General features: G+C 55.2%; 1 protein-coding gene across 1 annotated transcript; it reads left to right on the top strand.

The window, feature by feature from the left end:
- Positions 1–1,274: 1,274 nt before the first annotated feature.
- On the top strand, positions 1,275–13,386 carry SPMAP2 (sperm microtubule associated protein 2). Its single transcript, XM_026480780.2, has 9 exons — positions 1,275–1,582; positions 2,653–2,769; positions 3,044–3,115; positions 3,604–3,665; positions 4,575–4,644; positions 5,880–5,997; positions 9,223–9,382; positions 13,126–13,272; positions 13,307–13,386. Exons 1-9 carry the CDS (start codon positions 1,275–1,277, stop codon positions 13,384–13,386), a joined length of 1,134 nt encoding a protein of 377 aa, XP_026336565.2.
- The last annotated feature ends 5,044 nt before the right edge of the window (positions 13,387–18,430 follow it).

Raw genomic sequence — 18,430 nt, 5'->3', positions numbered from 1 at the left:
CCTCGTGTAAGTTCAAGGCAATGCCTGGCCTTCACGGGGCTTGTGGAGGTTTGACGTGGCAGATACAGGCTTGATGTCGTGCCAAGCAGGTTTAATGAGCTGTCTCTAGTAGGAAAGTGGACTTCAGAAATAATTTTTATTATTGAAGTACAGCCGACACGCAGTGTTACGTTAGTTTCAGGTGTGCGGCACCGTGACTCCACAGTCCTACATGTTATTCAGCGCCTATCACGGGAAGGGTAGTCACCAAACAATGTCATGATGGTGTTATCACATCCCCACGCTGCACTTTCCACCTCTGCGGCTTACGTACTGCATAACTGGAAGTTTGTTCCTTGAAGCCCCTTCGCCTAGTCTGCCCATCCCCTAAAGCGGACTCGTGGGTGAAGAGATTGCTTACAGAACTTTGCAATGATGACAGGTCCCTCTGACTGCAGCAATATGGACTTTATCTTTTGGTGAAAGGCACCTGTGGATCATGGTCGGATTTAACTTAAGAGGGAAAAATAAATCACTGAGGGCAAGGTGAGGGTTTAGGACACTTCACGCCACTGCAGGGGATTTTGTAAGGATCTCCCAGATTGAACCAGATGCCCTCAAAAGCCTTTCTTTTGGAATCATCCAAGAGACTCCTTCCTTCTCTCCCTTTCCTGACAGAGGCGACGGTGGGGCAAAGCCTTATGGAGGCAGGATGGAGAACTGGAAAGGACTTTGCAACGTGACAGTTTGCACAGGGAGGGTTCCCTTGGGCCCTGGGGATGACCAGCCTGGGCCGGGGGAACGGAGCAGGACCTGGCGGGCAGAGCTGGGCAAGGGAGGGTCTTAAACAATGAGCAGGGAACAGCCAAGCAGAGAAAGGGAAAGTTGTGATAGGTAGGAGTGTGGCCTGGCAGAGGCGGTAAGGCCGGTCCTCTGACGGCCTCCAGGGAATTTTCCAAAATTGGAGCCTGGGGTGTGTCCTGGGGGCCACAAAAATACTTCAATTATCCTAACGACCACTTTGGACAAGGTAAGAAAGCCTATTTTGAACAAATGGGGTTGGGTACTACTCCTGGTTTAGCCAGGAAAACACAGAGAAGGGGGCTAAGGTCTGGTGGGTGAGCAGGCCCCCACGAGGAACTGCGGTACCGTCTGGGTGGTGGCATGTGCGGCCATGCTGGGAGTGGAATGTGGGCGCCCAGAATGCGGTTGGGCCATTCTCCTGTCGCCGGGTGACCACAGACACACTTGGGTGTTTGGGGAGCAAGGCTGCAGGACTGCGGAGGGCCCAGTGCATGGGGGACCAGTGGCAAAGTTCGCCCCTCAACCACCGCAGGTCGGAGGCCGGAGGCAGGCCAGATGGGGGCCGGGACAATGAGGTCCTGGGCATGGGCATGCAGGGCATGGTGTCCAGAAGCCGAAGGACCACGGACACCGGGCACCCACATGACGGGGAGCTGAGATTTGAAGACCAAGAAGAGGAGACCCTCCCAGAGGAGGTGACTGGGGAAGAAGTCCCCAGCCCCCGGAACCCCGAGGTGGCCCTCGAGCAGCTGGACAGGGTTCTGGAGAAAGATGCGGAGGAGGGCGTCTCTGAGATGAGGTGGGCCTGCCCAGCTGGGGTGGGGGCAGTGAAGGGAGAGCAGCAGCCCCACCCCGGCCCCGGGGGTGGCCCCGTGTGCCCTTGCCGGGGCTGGGGTGCCCTGAGTGTGAGCTGTGCGGGACGGGAGGGGGGCCCCTCAGTGGCCTCTGAGGCAAACATGGCTCCGTCCAGGGGGCTGGGGTTTAGGATTGGAAACCTTACAAAAGCACTGATTTGGGGAGCTGGACAGACAGGGTTCGGATGCCAGAGTTGGGAGGTCAGGAGCAGAGGCCCTCAGTCAGAGAGGAGGAGAAATAGGGAGAACCTCCCAGCTCACAGCTGAAACGATTTCAAGTACCTCAACCCCCAAGAAATGTTTGAGATGGCCTGGACTCCGCTGGGCTCAAGTGGTAACCGCGTTTGTGGGGAGTGATTTGTGGCAGGTTATGGAGTCCTGGAAAGAAGCAGGCCTGCGGGACTCCGAGCTCGGTTTCTCTGCGGGAACCCTGGTCCCTCCCGCCTGCCCTGCCCTGGGTCGCGCTCTGGGTTCATCCAGGCCCAGTTTCGGCGGAAGAGCCTCTCCCTTTGGCTCCTCCCCCGACACTGCAGATGGACCCCCCCAACCCCCACTCTCACAGAGCCTGTGCCACACACACACACACACACACACACACACACACACACACGTGGTGTGGCAGGTGGGGGCCAGCGACATGTGCTGTGGGAGAAAGAGCGCAGGCCAGGTCGGGGGCCTCGGGGAGGGCATTTGGGCCAGGGGCGGCACCCAGCGAGGGAACAGGCAGGTGTCTCAGCCCCAGACACCCTATTCCTCCCAGCCTCTGGGCTTCCGGGGGCCTGGCACACAGTTGGCACTTAATACCTGCTCATGAGATTTGGTTGGCTTTAGTCATCTCAGCAACCTGGCGCGTCGGGAGCAGGGCTTCCCCACTTTGCAGAGGGCAGCACCGGAGTGGCCCAGCCGTTCGGAGCCTGGACTTCCCTTGGGGTCTGCCCTGCCAGACGCCGCCCCCAGAGAGGTCCCTTCTCACTGGGCAGGGCCCTGGCCCACTCAGCGCCTGCCTCTCCCACAGCCGGCTGTCCATCACCCAGAGGTTCCCCAGCTTCTCCTCAGTCAGAGGGAGGAAGAGGAGGAGGAGGGTCTTTGAGCTGGCCAAGCCCAAGACCAACTGGCAAGTCTTGAAAGACAGGTGAGGCCTGCGGGCGGCCTCGCGGGAGGCGGGGGTGGGGCCCAGGAGGAGGAGGGCAGCTCTGGGTGGTCTGCCTGTGCAGCCCCCTGCCGCTGGGCTCCCTCGTCCCATCTGTCACCCACACGATGACCTGGGGGCAGGTACGGGGGAGGCGAGGAGTCAGGGTTCCAGAGGTGGGACTGGGGTGGCTTCCGGTGCCGGTGAAGGACAGAGAGGCCTTTGAGCAAGTGGGGCCACAGAGCAAAGTCAGGGGCTCGGGCCTGTCTCATCACAGGCTGGGGTGCTGCTGTGAGGGCTATGCCTGGGTGTCCCCGCGCAGGAGGAGCTTGGAGTTCTGTGTCTACTGGTAAGTCCCAGGGTGCCCCTCCATCTCCTGCCATGGGGGGCATGCTCCAGGGGACCCCTCCTTCTCACCAGGGGCAAGGATGGGGAGAAAGGGCCCTGTGATGGGGCCTTCCTCAGCCCCAGGGCCATTCCCAGCTCCTCCCTGGTGCTCTGGACGCCAGTCCGCCAGCTGAGAAGTGGGTCCGCTCCCATGATGGCGCCCTGGGTCCTGCTCTTAGCTGTGCCTTTTTTTTTCCAGCTCCCCCTTCTCTGAACATCAGCGCTGCTCGGAGTCATCTACATTTCCTCACACACCTCTCTGACCTACCCCGCTCCACGTTCTCTCAACGGGTCTCTCCTTCCTCCTTCCTCCAGCTACCCCGCCCCTGCCTCGCTGTCTCCCTCCTGTGCGTGTCTGTGTCCGTAAGGTGCCCTGAGTTCTGTTTCAGAGCAGGCCCAGGAACCTGTGCCCCAGCTTCCTTGACCCTGAGCCACGCTCGTGTATTCCAGGCCGTCTGTGTACTGGACAGAGAGGTTTCTCGAAGACACCACCCTTACCATCACAGTGCCAGGTGGGTGGAGCCCACCCCCCACCTCCACTTCTCCATCAGGAGTCACCTCGCTCAGGGGTGGGCCGGAGGTGGCCCCTTCCCAACTCTGGTGCCTGGCTATCCTGTCTGACATGCTGCCCCTGGCCTCCAGGGTCAGGAGTGGGTCACCCCCATTCCCCTCCCACCTGTGCCCCAGATCCAGCTGGGGTCTCCCCAGCCCTAACCTCACCAGAATTCCGTACTGCCGCTCCCCCAGCCCCCACCTCCCAGTTAGCTCATCTCTGGCCTCTGTCTCCTGAGGAGCCAGAAATGCAGGAAGCTGGTCTTGGTGTGAGGGGTGTGGGGCAAACTCCCCAGGGGAACTCCCCGTTTGCACTGCAGCCAAAATGGGGGTTAGTATTAAATTTATTGAAAGTCTCTTTGCCTTCCCTTCTGCAACGGTTTCTACACTTTTTGAGAGCAGTGGATCCCTTCAAATAAAACATTTCAAGAAATCTTTTACTGGAGGGAAGTAATAGGGCAGGATCTCTGTTGGGGGTTTTAGAATCTTCCTCAGAGTGGACACTAAGGCCCTGTAAACCCTAGGCGTGTACTGACCGCAGACCAAAATCCACTTTCCCAACCAGTGGGCTGTTGGAGCCACACTGATGTCTGTTGAGGAACTGAGGGGCCTGAGCTCCCATTCTAGCCCTGCTGCTGCCATCCTGTGTGCCCTGAAAGGGGCTTCAGGCCCCCGAGGCCATTGTCCCCAGGACGGGGATAGCGAAAGTCACTCCCCTGCAAGGTATCTGGCTCTCGACTCTCCAGGCCCTTAGTGCCTCACATCACGTTGTGCCTCTCACTCTAGCTAGTGGAACCCTAATCTAAGCAAGAAGGAAACCCCTGAGGGTGGGCAGGGTTTCAGCTGGGGCTGTTTCTTATTTTGCATAGAGGTGTCCCGCCGAGTGGAGGAACTGGCTCGACCTAAAAGGTTCTACTGGGAGTATTACAGCAACAACAGGTAAAGGAAGGAGCGCTGGGCAGGCACTCTGAAGGCAGAGTTGGCGGAGGACCTCGCCCTTCCCTGGACAGTGTGGCGCGGGGAGAGCCCAGGTCCTGGGAGTAGATGACCTGACTTCAAACTGGGCGGTACTGCTCCCCAGCAGGATGCCCGCGGGCAGGCACTTGACCCTGTGAGCCACAGCTCTCCACCTGCGGGATGGGTGCAGGTGGAGAGCATTCTCAAAAGGTGGACTCTGCACAGGGCCTGACCTAGCAAGCGCTCAGTGTTACTTATCACTGCTACGGATTTCGTTCGCGCCAAACGCTAGCAATCCTAAGACATTATTGCACGTACAACTTTTAACACAATACCTTCTTCTTACCACTTGGAACTTTCGTGCTGGTTAAAAGTGATCTTTAGAGTTATTTAGACACAGATTTTAATGACCTATTTTTATGCACATAGAAGGGAAAATAATAACTGAAATAAATTAGCTAAACTGTGTCTGAAAGTTTTGAATCACCTTTTAACTCAGAGATGTTGACAGGTTTCTACACACTGTGCTTATGCCTGTCTTTGTGACGGCCACTTTTTCATTTTAATGTTGAATCGTCGTGGAATCTGAAGATAATTTAAACTGCAATTAGACTTAACATCTGTAGATCCGAGAATGCATATAACTCAGCTGAGGCCGTCTCAGTGCCAACAAACAGCCCGGAGTGCACGCAGGCGAGGATGGCCAGGGAGCTTCTGACGTTTGGCTGACAGCATCTATAAGCTGCATTCCAACCTCAGAGATGAGGAAATAGGGACCGTCTGCCTCAGATCAATGAAACGTAGCCTTCTTTCCGGGGCAGAGACAGACCTGACATCTGACTTCAGGAGACGCGGTCCCACACCCTTTTATTCCTTGTGTCCAATGCTGACCCCAGCCCCAACGACAGGGGTGTGGGCGAGAGGCCCTGGGAGCCACTGTCACCACAGAGGGGGACAGGGAAGCTGTCGGGAGGATGGCCATTGCACGCTGAGCTGGGATGACCTTGGGAGAGGGTAGCTCTGCCTTGAAAACACTCAGGGGCTTTCTTTCAGGGATTCTTTCTGAATCCCTTCCTGGAGGTGTTTTCAAAACGCTCCACCGTCCCAGGCTGTCCCTTATCCCTGGACTCAGAGACAGGCTGAGAGAACATGACACACGCAGGAGACAGAGACGCGCCCCAGGCTGAGGAGCTGTGTCAACTGTGGCTGTCCCCTAGGACCACCCCCATCTGGCCCGTTCCTCGGTCTTCCCTGGAATACCAAGCTTCGAGTCGCCTGAGGGAGCTGGCTGCCCCGAGGGTCCGGAACAACATCTGGAGCATAAACATGTCTGAGGTAGGTGCTTGCTGTCCTCTGGCTCTGCGCGGGGCCAGGTCGGAGGGCACAGACCCCGGGGCGGGCCGCACATGACCGCTTGGTGGCCCCAGCAGGATTCACTGGTGTCGTCTGCTCAGGATGGAGCTGGGTTTTCCTCTCAGCACCGCCCTGAAGCCGCTCAGGGACCCCCCCTTCCCTGCCCATTTCAGAGGTCGCGAAACGGTTCAGTTCCCCACTCGGGCCCGACACGGCCTCTGGCGACCACGTCATGTCCCCGTTCCCACGCCTTCCCCTTCTCCTGCGCACCGCGTGAAGGGAACGAGCCCTGCAGCCCAGCGAATGTATCTGAAGTCTCGAACACCTTACCAGCTTGTGCCTTCTGAGCCCTGGGTCATGTGTTGTCACATGGGGGGACCCGCCAGCCCCGGAAGGACCTCTGAGCTGTTTCCAGGTTTTTGGCTATAACAGAGAAAGCAGCCGTGAAGCTGGCATCTCACTGTGGTTTTAATCGGCACTAAGTGTGTTGATGGGGTTTTTCAGACCGTTGTTTTCCAGAACCCCCACTTCCGATTTTTTTAAAGTAAATCCAGGCATCAGACCATTTCTCTTCTAACTACTTCAGTATGCATTTCTAACTGACACCCGTAATAACAATGATCCACTAAAACATTAAACAATAACACCTTAACGTCCAAATACGCAGTCTGTGTTCACTTTCCCCAGTTGTCCCCCCAAAAGCCTTTTTGGCTAATTTGGTTAAACGGGGACCCTAAGGAGGGCGCTGTCCTCTCGGCCTGTCCCGCCTCTTACCTGAGACGCACCTGCTGTTTTCTGGGCTGCCTGCCTTGCTTTTGGCAGCTCAAGCCTGCCCTGATGCCTCCTCCCTTCTGTGCGCCAAACCCTTGCGTGGTTCCCAGTCCCCGGGAAACTCCAGACTCCCAAGCTGAGAACCGAAGGCTTAGCGAGACTCGGTGCTTCCTGACCCCTCCTCCTCCATGCACGTGCTTTGTTGGGCTACATGCGGGACCGTCGACGAGACTCTAGGCCTTTGGCCACGCAGGGACTGCTACCTGGAACACCTCTCCCCTCTCTGTCTAGCCCCCTTGTTCTCAAGAACCCTCCTCTCCTTGCCCGACCTTTCTGTTCCCAGCCAGTCTGGTGGGAGCCCCACTTCCAGCCTCCAGTGTCCCTGCATGTTGCTTTGCTCCTTCGCAGCCCCAGCACAGTTTCTGGATGGACTGTTGGTTCTTCCACCAGCCTGGGAGCAACCCAAGGACAGGGACCGCACCTTCTTGCTTTTTGTGGCCGCATTCCTCAGCTTGTCTTACCCTGGGCAAGGCACAGAGTGGCAATCGGTATTAGTCTCAGGCACGGACAGGTGAATGTCCACCTGCCCGCCCAGCCCTCCAGGCAGGACTGACATCAGGGGGGACATGAGCCTGAGCTGTGTCTGTCATGGGGAAAGAAAGGAGGAGGGGAGACGAAGGGAGAAGGAGGGAGGAAATGGAGGGTTGAGTGGGACATAACATGATAAACACCAACATGTCTGATAAAAGTAGCACTTATGATTTTTAGGGAAGACAATTTTAAGAGGAAAGGGACTCAAATTTCTGACTGACCCCTGGAGGTCATTTCAGCCAACCCCTGCTTCCAAGAAGGTTCCCGCTAAAACTACCGTGCCGAGGGCTTTCCTGGGGCACGAAATGTTGCAAATACACCGGCACCCACCACGAGCACTGGACCTACTCCAACATTTTGACAGATTGATTCCGACCTCCCCCTCCTCCTTAAGGAATAAAACGTTTCAACAATTACCCTGGCTTCCTCCCTCCCTCTCCAGAGGCAGCAGGATGGCCAGCTCATCTTGCCCTTGTCACAGCCCCAGACGTTCAGAACGTGACTTTGCCCACCCCACTTCCTCGGCAGGCAGCCTGCCCACGTGAGGGAGCCAGCTGGAGGGCAGACGGGTCAAGGCAAGGAGGGGGACAGGGCGTATGCTCAAGAGGACACAGCCTGGGAAGACTGGGTCTTGAGTGCACTTTTTTGGGGGGTCGGGAGACGATGATTAGTGGCTAACAGAGCTCCGTCGAGGGGCTGCCTTTGAGTAGGCTGACCCAATATCAAAGCAGACGGTTTTGGTAGTGCCTGGATCCTTTGGAGAACGCTAAGAAGTCATCCACGGAGCAAGTGGGTCAAGTTTCTCGGTGAGATGTCTGTCAGGGCTCTCCCTCCCCCCCCCCCCCGGTCTTGAGCAGCTCAGCCTCATTGCCATCACTTTTTTTTTTTTTAAAGATTATTCATTTATTTATTCGACAGAGATAGAGACAGCCAGCGAGAGAGGGAACACAAGCAGGGGGAGTGGGAGAGGAAGAAGCAGGCTCATAGCAGAGGAGCCTGATGTGGGGCTCGATCCCATAATGCCAGGATCACGCCCTGAGCCGAAGGCAGACGCTTAACCGCTGTGCCACCCAGGCGCCCCCATTGCCATCATTTTCAACTTTATTATTATCTAGACCCATCAGCTACAGTCATAGCATTCTGTGTTTTTAACACACATACATGGCGTGTTAACTTTCTTGCTTTTGCCTCAATACTTGCTTTCTCGAACATGGCATATGATATATACAGAACGAACATTTTACCTACTGGGTTGCATGCTACCGGACGGATATACGTGATTGATTTACCCAGCCCCCGACTGATGGACAGCCTGGTTGCTCCCAAGTGTCTGACTACCACCGCCATCATTTCCTTGCGCCCCAGGGCAGGGGTTTCTCTCTGTGGTGGTCTTCAAGTGTCCACATGTTCCACTTGAGAAGGACAAATGCTTTCCCAAGTGTTTCTACTAATTTACTCTCCTACCTGCCATGTATGAGGATTTCTCTCCTCCCATGTTCCTGCCAGGGCTTGATAATTTTTTCAGACTTTTTCGGTTTTGCCAAATTTGTTGGCACGGAGTGATATTTTGCTGTTTTTATTTGTATTTCCCTGGTCAACAGAGGATTATTGATCCTTTAGGTTTACTCTCCTGTATGATTAGCCCAGTCCCCTATTGGTTTTTGGGTTATTGATTTAGAAGAACTCTTTATATATGATAGCTACTAATCCTTTGCTGAACTCATTGCAAACTGACTTCTTCCCAGTGAGTCCTGCATCTCTTACTGTTGCTTATGGGGTCTTTCTGATCCAGGGGCCTTTGAGGAATCATGGACTGTTGTACTCTTCCCCTATAATTGTTTCCAGGTGTCCCAGGTATCCAGGGCAGCCCAGATGGCCATCCCCAGCCCAAGGATCCTACGGCTGGCAAAGCCCAGGGTCCCAGCCACCCGGTTGGAAGAGTGGGACCCTATGCCAAAGCCCAAGCCATACGTGTCAGACTACAATCGCCTCCTTCACTTGGCCAGTAAGTAGTTCCACTGAGGCGTCGCTCCTTATTAGGCTCTTGTGTCCTTCCCCACGGGCCACAGGCCATGGGGTGGGGTACAGTCAAAAGACCTGGGCTCCAGGTCTGCTTCCTCCAGATTCACGCTTCTCTCTTCCTTCATCTTCTCCCGAAACTGCAGACTAGGTGTCCAAACACCTGTGCGTCATTCATAGCACAGCCCACTCAGGCTGTCCTGGGAGCTGGCAGAGGGGGCCGTTCCCCAGGAGAAGAACTGAGAGGGGTTGTGGCCCAAGTGGGTCTCCTGGCAAGGGCGCACAGGTGCAGGAGAGCAAGGTGGGGTGCGGGGCCAGGCACCAACCCTAGTGCCGAGCTGAGGTCTGAGGGCTGCTTGAAAATGGCATCGACCTGATTCTTGCCCTTTCCTTTATTTTTGATTTTTATTTTTTTTTAAAGATTTTATTTATTTATTTGACAGAGAGAGACAGCCAGCGAGAGAGGGAACACAAGCAGGGGGAGTGGGACAGGAAGAAGCAGGTTGCTAGTGGAGGAGCCTGATGTGGGGCTCGATCCCATAACGCCGGGATCATGCCCTGAGCTGAAGGCAGATGCTTAACCACTGCGCTACCCAGGCGCCCCCTTGCCCTTTCCTTTAAAGCAAATGAGACCATGACAAAAGTAACACACATGAATTGTAGAGAATTGGACGGTGCAGGAGGGCATAAGGAAGGAGGAACCCTACCATCCAGAGATAATGAGTTTGGGGTACGCGCACATGGTATACACACAGAACCACAAAGTTGTGGGGCCACGTGTCTATGTGTGCCAGGGCACACCCTTCTAGACACTCTCCTGGCCTGGCATTCCCGTCGTGCCCTCCACGTCTGAGGCACAAAGGACTCCTGTGGGCTGGGCCTTCTGAGCACGCCCACAGCTGTCCCGTACCCCTCCCCTCACACCCCCTCTGAGGCCCATCATCCATCTCTGGACCAGAGCTGTAGCCTCTGACCGAACCTGGGCACTGCCCTCACCTATCTCCACGTGGCCGTCAGAGGCACCTTGCTAAACTCAACTCGGATTCTGGCCTTCTCTGCTCATGACCCTCCCAGGGCTCCCGCCTCTCTTAGTGTGGCCCACGGGACCTTGTGGTCTGTCCTCTGGCCTCCTTGACCTGCCTCCATTCTGCTTGGACCTCCCCACTGGCCCTTCCCACGGCCTGGAATGCACCCCCCAGACACCGGCTCACTCCTCTGCCCCCTTGGTGAGGCCCATCAGTGCCCTATTTCACTCCACAAGCTGTGACCAGCTCTGGGCACCTGTGAACCCCTGTCACTTCTTGCTCTTTCCCCACAACACCTGTCACCTGCTATCATGCCTTACCATGCATTTCTGTGTCTCTTTATCATGTGTGTCTGTTACATGCGAGGCCCGAAGTGTCAGAGGCACTTAACAACCAGAGAGCCTGACTGGCCGTTTTGGCTCACTCTGTTCTATCAGTTTGCAGGTTTCCTATTTCCTATTTCCTTTTTTTTTTTTTTTGGTTATTGATTTAGGGCAGCTCTTTATATAAGCTGATCACTAATGCTTTGCTGAACACATTGCAAAATAACCTCTTCCCAGTCTGTCTCTCTTCGTTTAACTGTGGTTGGGGCGCCTTCTGTTTGTTGATTCACTCATTCGTCTGTTCCCTTAATACCCCTTGAATGGACGGCTAAGCAGAAGGAAGCGCGTGCGTACGTGTGCGTGTCTGCGTTGGGCCATCGCGTCTCTCACACGTGGGATACAGACATACGTGCAGTTGCGTGTACGTGCATGTGTGCCTCAGATGCGCACAGACACAGACACGTGTGAACTGTGCCCGTCACGGTGGTACGAGGTCATCTTGTTCGCACAGCGGACTCGTGTCCACCTGTGGTCATGACCGGCGCACTCAGGAGAGAAATGACACGCATGGGGCTGTGCAGGGGAGAGTCCACGGCTGCTTGCTGCTCCGCGTGTGTCCACCGTGTGCTGGGTGGCAGGGGACCGTCACCACTCCACCGTCAAGGTTCCACTGACAGAGTTTTGTTTCGTTTTGTTTTTTAATCTATTTGAGAGAGAGAAAGGGAATCCCAGCACACTCTGCTGTGAGTGTGGAGCCCCAGACAGGGCTTGGTCTCGCAACCCTGAGATCACGACCCAAGCCTAAACGAAGAGTCAGACGCTTAACGGACCGTGCCCCCCGCCCCCAGGCGCCCTGTCATTGGCAGAGTTTTAAAGCCTGGATGTCACGATGGTGGGAGTGCTCCTGAATTCTCAGAGGAATTCGAAGAAGCCTGGGTCTGGGCATGGTCCTCCTGTCCCCGAGGGGCCACCCTTCTGCCTGGCCCCTTCCCTTTGGGTGCATCACCTCACAGCTCTGTCCAGCCCCAGTGGTGTCCCCTGCCCCAGGCCCCACGTGGATGGGTGCCTGCCTGGTGGGAGGGACCTTGTTTCCCTTTCCCCAGGGTCTCTCCACTGAGGGCTTGCCTGCTGAGAAGGTGGTCGGCCCTTTTCCATTTGCAAAGGGGGCTTGGAAAGAAGACTGTAGCATCCCTCCATCCCTAGGGTCCTGAAGCTCCCAGAGATGAAGGCTAAGGCAGTGACCACTGGTGACCACCCTCTTCTAGTCCCCAGACAGGCCATGTGCTGCAGCGGAATGGGATGGTGGGGGAGGGGAGGAGGGGCAGACCAGCATGTGAGGCCTGGGGTGCCAGGAGGTGAGAAGAGGGAGCCTGGCTGAGCCACAGGCCTCTGTTCCTGATAGTAGTCAGTCCGCAACAACAGCCACTGGCCCTGTGTGGCTATTTCAATGACATTAAAACCAATCAACCGGTTGATCTAAATGAGTTAATCAATTTCATTCCAATTAAATCAAATAAAACTCCAGCCCATATCAGGCACTCTGGTCACACATGGCTGGTGGGAGCCACGCCACCCAGTACGGAAAGCCAGAGCCCAGAGGGGCTGGGACAGCCTCGGCCAGGAAGCTGGTGCCGAGTCCCGAAGCAGCCTGGGAGCTGCCCCTTGGTGCACTGACAGGGCGTGCAGCACCAGCTGGGGAGAGGAGATGCCCCACACCTGTCCTCGCGCCCCTTCCCCACTGCAGCATTCGGCGGGGAGGGGACGAGGGGAAGGGGCCAGTCAGGCGCCCTCCTCACCTTTGACCGCTAGGCTGGCTCCTCTGTGTCCCCTGTCTGGGACCCGTGGCCATTTGAAATAGTTTTTCTTTACAATTCACCCTTTTAAAGTGTACAGTATTCCGCAATAAAAAAACAAAGTGTACAATTTAATAGTTTTTAGTACAATCGGTTGTGTACCCATCACCACAATCAACTTTAGAATTTCATCTCCCTAAAGAGAAACCCCAATTTCATTCTCCATTAGTTATCACTCCCCACCCCCTCTCCAGCCCCCGGCCCCCGCGAGCCCCCTGCCCATCCATGGAGGAGCCTGCTCTGGACGTGTCACACACGTGGACTCACACACCGTGGGGCCCTCTGTGTCTGGTTCCCTCCCTGAGCGTCGTGGGCTCGGGGTCCGTCCCTGGGGCAGCGCAGGCGGGCGCCGCGCTCCTGCTCGCGGCCGAGGGACGCTCCAGTGCGTGGATGGGCCATGTTGTGTGTATCCATTCTTCCGTCAGTGGGCAGCCCGTTGACTTGGGAGTTTTGACCTCCACAAGCCTGAGTGGCCACACGTCTGAGGCGCCAGTGCCTGACTTGGTCCCCCTCTTCCGCTCTCTCCAGCACCCAAGGCCCAGTCGAACCAGTGTGTTCCTGACCGAGATCCGCGCTGGGAGGTGCTGGACGTCACCAAGAAGGCAGTGGCCAGTCCCCGGATCGTCTCCCTGGCCAAGCCCAAAGTGCGCAAGGACCTCAATGAGGGCTACGACCCCTACCATATTTCCCCAGCGTCCCTGGTTGCTCGGGCATCCCCTCGGCTGTACGAGCTCGCCACCCCCAAGAACATCACCAAAAAAGTGTGAGCGACCCGGGCCTGGCCTCTGAGATCCCATTCCCAGTAAACACCCAAGTGCATCGTAACCATGTGTGTGGTTGGCTCTGAGTGTTTTGGCCTGAAGGCGGGAGGGCAGGCTGGATGGCCAAATGGAGGAAGAGGAGGAAAATAATAATATGTATGTTTGCATCCAACCTGCAATGTGTATGGCCCTGTTATTTTTCAAATCACTGTCTCCTGCCCTCTCCTGCTTCTCGGATGCCCGACTTCCGCCTCCCTCAACTCCAGAACTTTCCTTCTGAGTCTTCTGTGCCCACACTTGCTTATCCAACTACATCCTGGGTGTCTCTGTACACGTCAAACTCAGTGACCTCCATACTAAAACCAGCTGATGCCTACTGTATGACTTCTTGATCTCTACAGTGACCCAGGGAAGGGGGGCTGTAATTGTGCCCATTTATGGAGGTGGACACTGAGGCTCAAAGGGGTTGGGAAAGACTCACAGCCTCATCCAAGTCTCCCGGGGCTGCTGCCACAGATGACTTCTCACACCGATTCTCTGACAGTTCTGGGGTCGGAAGTCCTAAAACCCAGGCGCGGGCAGGGCTGGTCCTCCCGGGGCCGCAGGGAGACCCAGCTCCTGCCTCTTCCTGGCCCGCCGCCCCCCCCTCCATCCTCACTGCCAGCAGCACGGGGTCTGCCCGTCTCTGGGCCTCCCGCCCTCTGCCTCCCTCTCATGAGGACCTCGTGAGGATGCCGGGCCCCCCCGAAACCCAGGGTCAACCCCCTTCAGGGCCTTGACAAGGTCCCCTCTGCCATGTGAGGCGACACGTCCCAGCTCCTGGTACAATAACGTGGGCATCTTTGAGAGCCGTTAGTCAGCTGACCGCAGAATCCCTCCACAAGGGTTCCCCCAGGCCCGCCAAGAGAATCCAAAAGTGTTACCAGACTCTAAGTTATTTAAAGACATTAATTCATTCAGTAACTTAAAGAATACTTATTGAATACTTATAGGGGCAGAACCAGACAGGTGTTCAGAAGTGAAAAGTTAAAAAAAATACCCACCCACATCCTCTTGATACAATGATACAAACCGACAGATAATTGACATTCAGGAAACTGGGCTCCTAGCGTAGAGCCTGTGGGGATTGTTGCATAAACGTTTCTTTAAAAAAAAAAATCTATTTTATTTTTAGGTAATCTCCACACCGAATGTGGGGCTTGAACTCACGACCCGGAGATCAAGAGTCCCAGCCAGGCACCGTGCATAAATGTGTCTCCAAGAGGGCAGGGAGATGATGAGAGAGTATTTGTTGGGTGAGAGGATGGAAGCGTTTGTGAGGAGCAACGGGACTGGCCAACCAGGACTCAAACCCCTATTGATGTTGTCAGTTCCCATCTCGAATCCAGCAGATTGGATTGTGGGGTCAGCTGAATAAGGCCCCAGAGATGTCCTGGAATCTGTGACCATGTTGTTTTATTTGGCAAAAAGGACTTTGTGAATGAGACGAAAGACCTTGAGATAAGGGGTTTGTCCTTTAACACGCTGGTGGGTGCAGTACAATTACAGGTCCTCATGAGGGAGGGAAATGTGACTCCAGAAAAAGAAGGTCCAATGACACCACCACATGATGTCATGCTTCGACTTGGGCGGAGGGATGCCGGTCCGAAAGGGAACACGTCCTCCCCTTCGGGCCCTGGTGGGCACCTTGAGTCCTGCCCAGGGGATACCAGTGTGTGTGGTTTTTATGGGTGGATTCTGTGGTAAGTTGTTGCGGCAGCAAGAGGAGGTTGGTCCGCACGAGCGATCCTCAAGACCGACCCCTCACACGAGGCAGAGTAGGAAGACCGTCCGTGGTGGCCGCACAGCTGGCTGCCACCAGCCAACGAGGACGGTGGCACTGCCAACCTTAGGGACCTTCAAAACAAGACAAAACGAAAGCTTCAAAAGTTTTGTTTTCTTTTAAGATTTATTTTTAAGTCATCTGCACACTCAGAGCGGGGCCGGAACGCCAAGGTCAAGAGCCACGCTCTTCCGACTGAGCCAGTGGGCGCCCCAAAGCTCTACATGAAGGGAATGTCCAAAGCGAGGTGTGCTCTCCCGGCGAAGACCCCTCGTGTTCTAGCGCTTTCATTCAAGCAGAGAGCACACGAGCTGCCCTCCACTGTATCTTCACAAAATGAAACTCAACTAGGCTCCGGTTAAGTTCTTATCTCGAGATTTAAGGCGTTGACGAAGAGCCATGCGTGTTGCCTACCGTGCGTGTTTTCTTGTCGAGACAGAAAGTGCAGACAGCAAGATTTCCACGTTGTCCGGTACAGTTTCAGGAGCACGGCGCACAGTCGAGAGAGACAACAGTTTCGTCTGCCGCCCAAATTCCCCGGTGCTGCTCTGCTGTCAGCCGGTTCCCCCATGCCCACTCCTCTGTTCTCTGTCCCCACAGTTTGGAATTTTCTAGAATGCTGGTAAACCGGGAAGGTGTGTACTGGTGGAAGACAGTGCCGTGTGACCGACTGCCTTTGTCTTCGTTCCCTCCTTTAGAGCACGTGCGTGGGGCGTGCCCTGAGAGTGCCCCGAGTTTGGCTTATCTACATCTCGGGACAAACTTTCGGTTGTGGTCAGCATTCTGCTGCACTTTAAAACTGCCTGACTTCTTTTGTTTCTTCTTTAAATCTTTCAAACTAGGACCCGCCTTGTGTCAGAGGTTATGCCCTCAGGAAGCAGACTTTGAGACCAAGATTAGGGGCAGGAGGGTGTCTGGGGCCCTTGCACTGGCCAGGCAGTGAAGGAGGAAGGGCTGGACAGAGGGACGGTGGGCCTCCGTGATGACGGTCTCAGCTGACCCTACGGGGGCGTCTGGAGCCCCGAGTGGTCCCCTCTTGGCCACACGTGCCGGCTTTATGTATCTGCACGGACGAGTCCCTGGGTGTGGGGAGCCCCTGTGAAGGAGGGGGACACCCTCTGGCTGAAGGCAGGGCCCGGGAGACACTCAGCTTAGAGCCGTCAGCCACCATCACCCCGGGCAGCTGGGAGAAGCGCCGCCTGCACGTGTGTGGGGCTTGGGTGGTGCGCCTACCAGGTCCACCCAGAACCGCTCAGCTCCATGTGGTATGTTCTGGAAACATTTCACCCAGGATTGTGTTGGGCCTCTTTTTCTGAGGGAAAACTTGCAAGATGTACATTAGCGGGGTGAGCTGCGACCTGCAGACCCACCTCAAGCCGCGGCTGAAACTTGTCACCCCCCCCCCCCCGTACACATTCTCCACTGCTCTCTCTCTGGTGTCTGAGGCTGAGCCAGTGAGGTGGCCCAGACCCCAGTCCCTAAAGGGCCCGAGTGCTTTGTCACCAGCCCCTGTCAGATCACGGGTGCTGCACACTTCCCACCATGCTTGGGCAGGCGAGAGCCGAGAGGCTGCATGGGCACAGACGCCCACACCCACTCAGGCCTCCGGGCCTCTGCCTTTGCCGTCCCCACTGCCCGGGGGGCCCTCCCGGCCTCTCTTTTCCCTCCTTTAAGACTCAGCTCAGGACACTGCTTTTTGTGTTCTTAGCTTTATTTCTTCTACTTTTTATTTTGAAAACCATTCAGGTTTATAGGGGAAAGAAGTCTCCACCTACTTTCCCAGATTCCGCTAACATTTTGCCCCATTTGCTTTATCATTGGCTCCCTCCCATCCCCACCCCCGTGTGTGTTGCATAGACACAAATCACGCTTTCCGAGCCACAGAATTCTCATGCATCATGGAATCTCACCCGTGTCCTAGTCCTTTGGGCTGCTCTATCAAAAATGCCACAGGCCAGGTGGCTTATAAAAAACAAGAAATGTATTTTTCACCGTTCTAGAGGCTGGGAAGGCCACGATCAAAGTCCCAGCAGATTTGGTGTCTGGTGAGGACCTGCTGGGTGGCTCATAGGCAGCATGCTCACAGGGCAGGGGGCGAGGGTGCTCTCTGGAGTCTCTGTTATAAGGCTGTTCATCCCATTCATCTGGGTTTCACCCTCCTGACCTTCCAAAGGTCCCACCACCTAATACCATCACACTGGGGACTAGATTTCAATACATGAATTCTGGGGGGGGGGGCACACATTCAGTCTATATTAACCCCTTCATATTTCAGTGTAAATTTTTTGAACATATGAATACTCTTACAGAACCACAGACCAGTTATCAATTTCGTAAACTTGACATCGATGTAATACATTTATCTAACCCACATCTGAATTCTGGTTTTGTCAACTGACCCAATAATGCTCCTTATAGCCTTTCCCTCTGCACTGCTAGCTGTCTTGTCGGAAAGGCTGGTTTTTAATGGCATGAACGTTTCTGAAGAATACAGTCCTTCTTTGTTCCTTACTTGGGGTTTGTCTGCAGTTTTCTCAAGTACAGATACAGGTTATGCATTCCCGGCCAGATTAAGTCGTGTAGTGTCCTTCTCAGGGTATCACGTTGGGAGGAACATGGCATCCATCTTCCCCTCACTACAAGTTCATTGTTTATCACTGGGTCAATGTTGCCTCATTACTACACTGTAACTGATAATCAGTCTGTGGAGAGAGACCTTCAGACCTTAAAAAGGTCCTTCTCTTCCTCTGGGTCCCTCCCCTCCCCCTCCACATCTCTCTGATGATTCTTGTCAAAGCCCTCTCCACCAGGTCTTCTCTGGTTACCCCAGGTTGACTTAAACCCTTTTCCTGGGTTTCTGCCATGTGTTAGAACAGAGACACCCCCTCTCACCGTACCGTTGGTCATCTCTCTGCCTTGCTGGACCCTTGCAAGCCCAGTACCTAGTTGACGGCTGCAGGGGAGAGGTGCTTTAGTTCATTGATTGACGGAATGAGTGAACGATGAGTGGATGAATGAATGAGTGAATGACTAAGTACTCTATGGATCAGTGAGGACCCTCAGTCACAATGGCCTGCACCTCCAACAGAAGGAGTAGGGAGCTAACTGACTCCTGTAACTGTCAAGGGCAGGGCAGACGGTTCAAGAGTGGTTCTCTCTCCTGACCGGGGGATTCTCAGTGAGCTGGGATAATGCATTTATACCCAGGATCAGCCCCGATGGATCTCAACTTTTCAGTACTGCCCTGGCT

The sequence above is a fragment of the Ursus arctos genome, unplaced genomic scaffold (assembly GCF_023065955.2).
Source record: "Ursus arctos isolate Adak ecotype North America unplaced genomic scaffold, UrsArc2.0 scaffold_14, whole genome shotgun sequence".
NCBI lineage: Eukaryota > Metazoa > Chordata > Mammalia > Carnivora > Ursidae > Ursus > Ursus arctos.
Note: the sequence above shows the minus strand (reverse complement) of the source record. Positions and strands in the feature narration are given on the sequence as shown.

Bases quoted from the DNA above. Each gene is read 5' to 3' on its own strand.
- SPMAP2 (XM_026480780.2), top strand. From the start codon at position 1,275: ATGGGGGACCAGTGGCAAAGTTCGCCCCTCAACCACCGCAGGTCGGAG. The intron at 9,383-13,125 runs GTAAGTAGTTCC...CGCTCTCTCCAG, and splicing joins TCGCCTCCTTCACTTGGCCA to CACCCAAGGCCCAGTCGAAC. The intron at 13,273-13,306 runs CCTACCATATTT...CCTGGTTGCTCG, and splicing joins CCTCAATGAGGGCTACGACC to GGCATCCCCTCGGCTGTACG.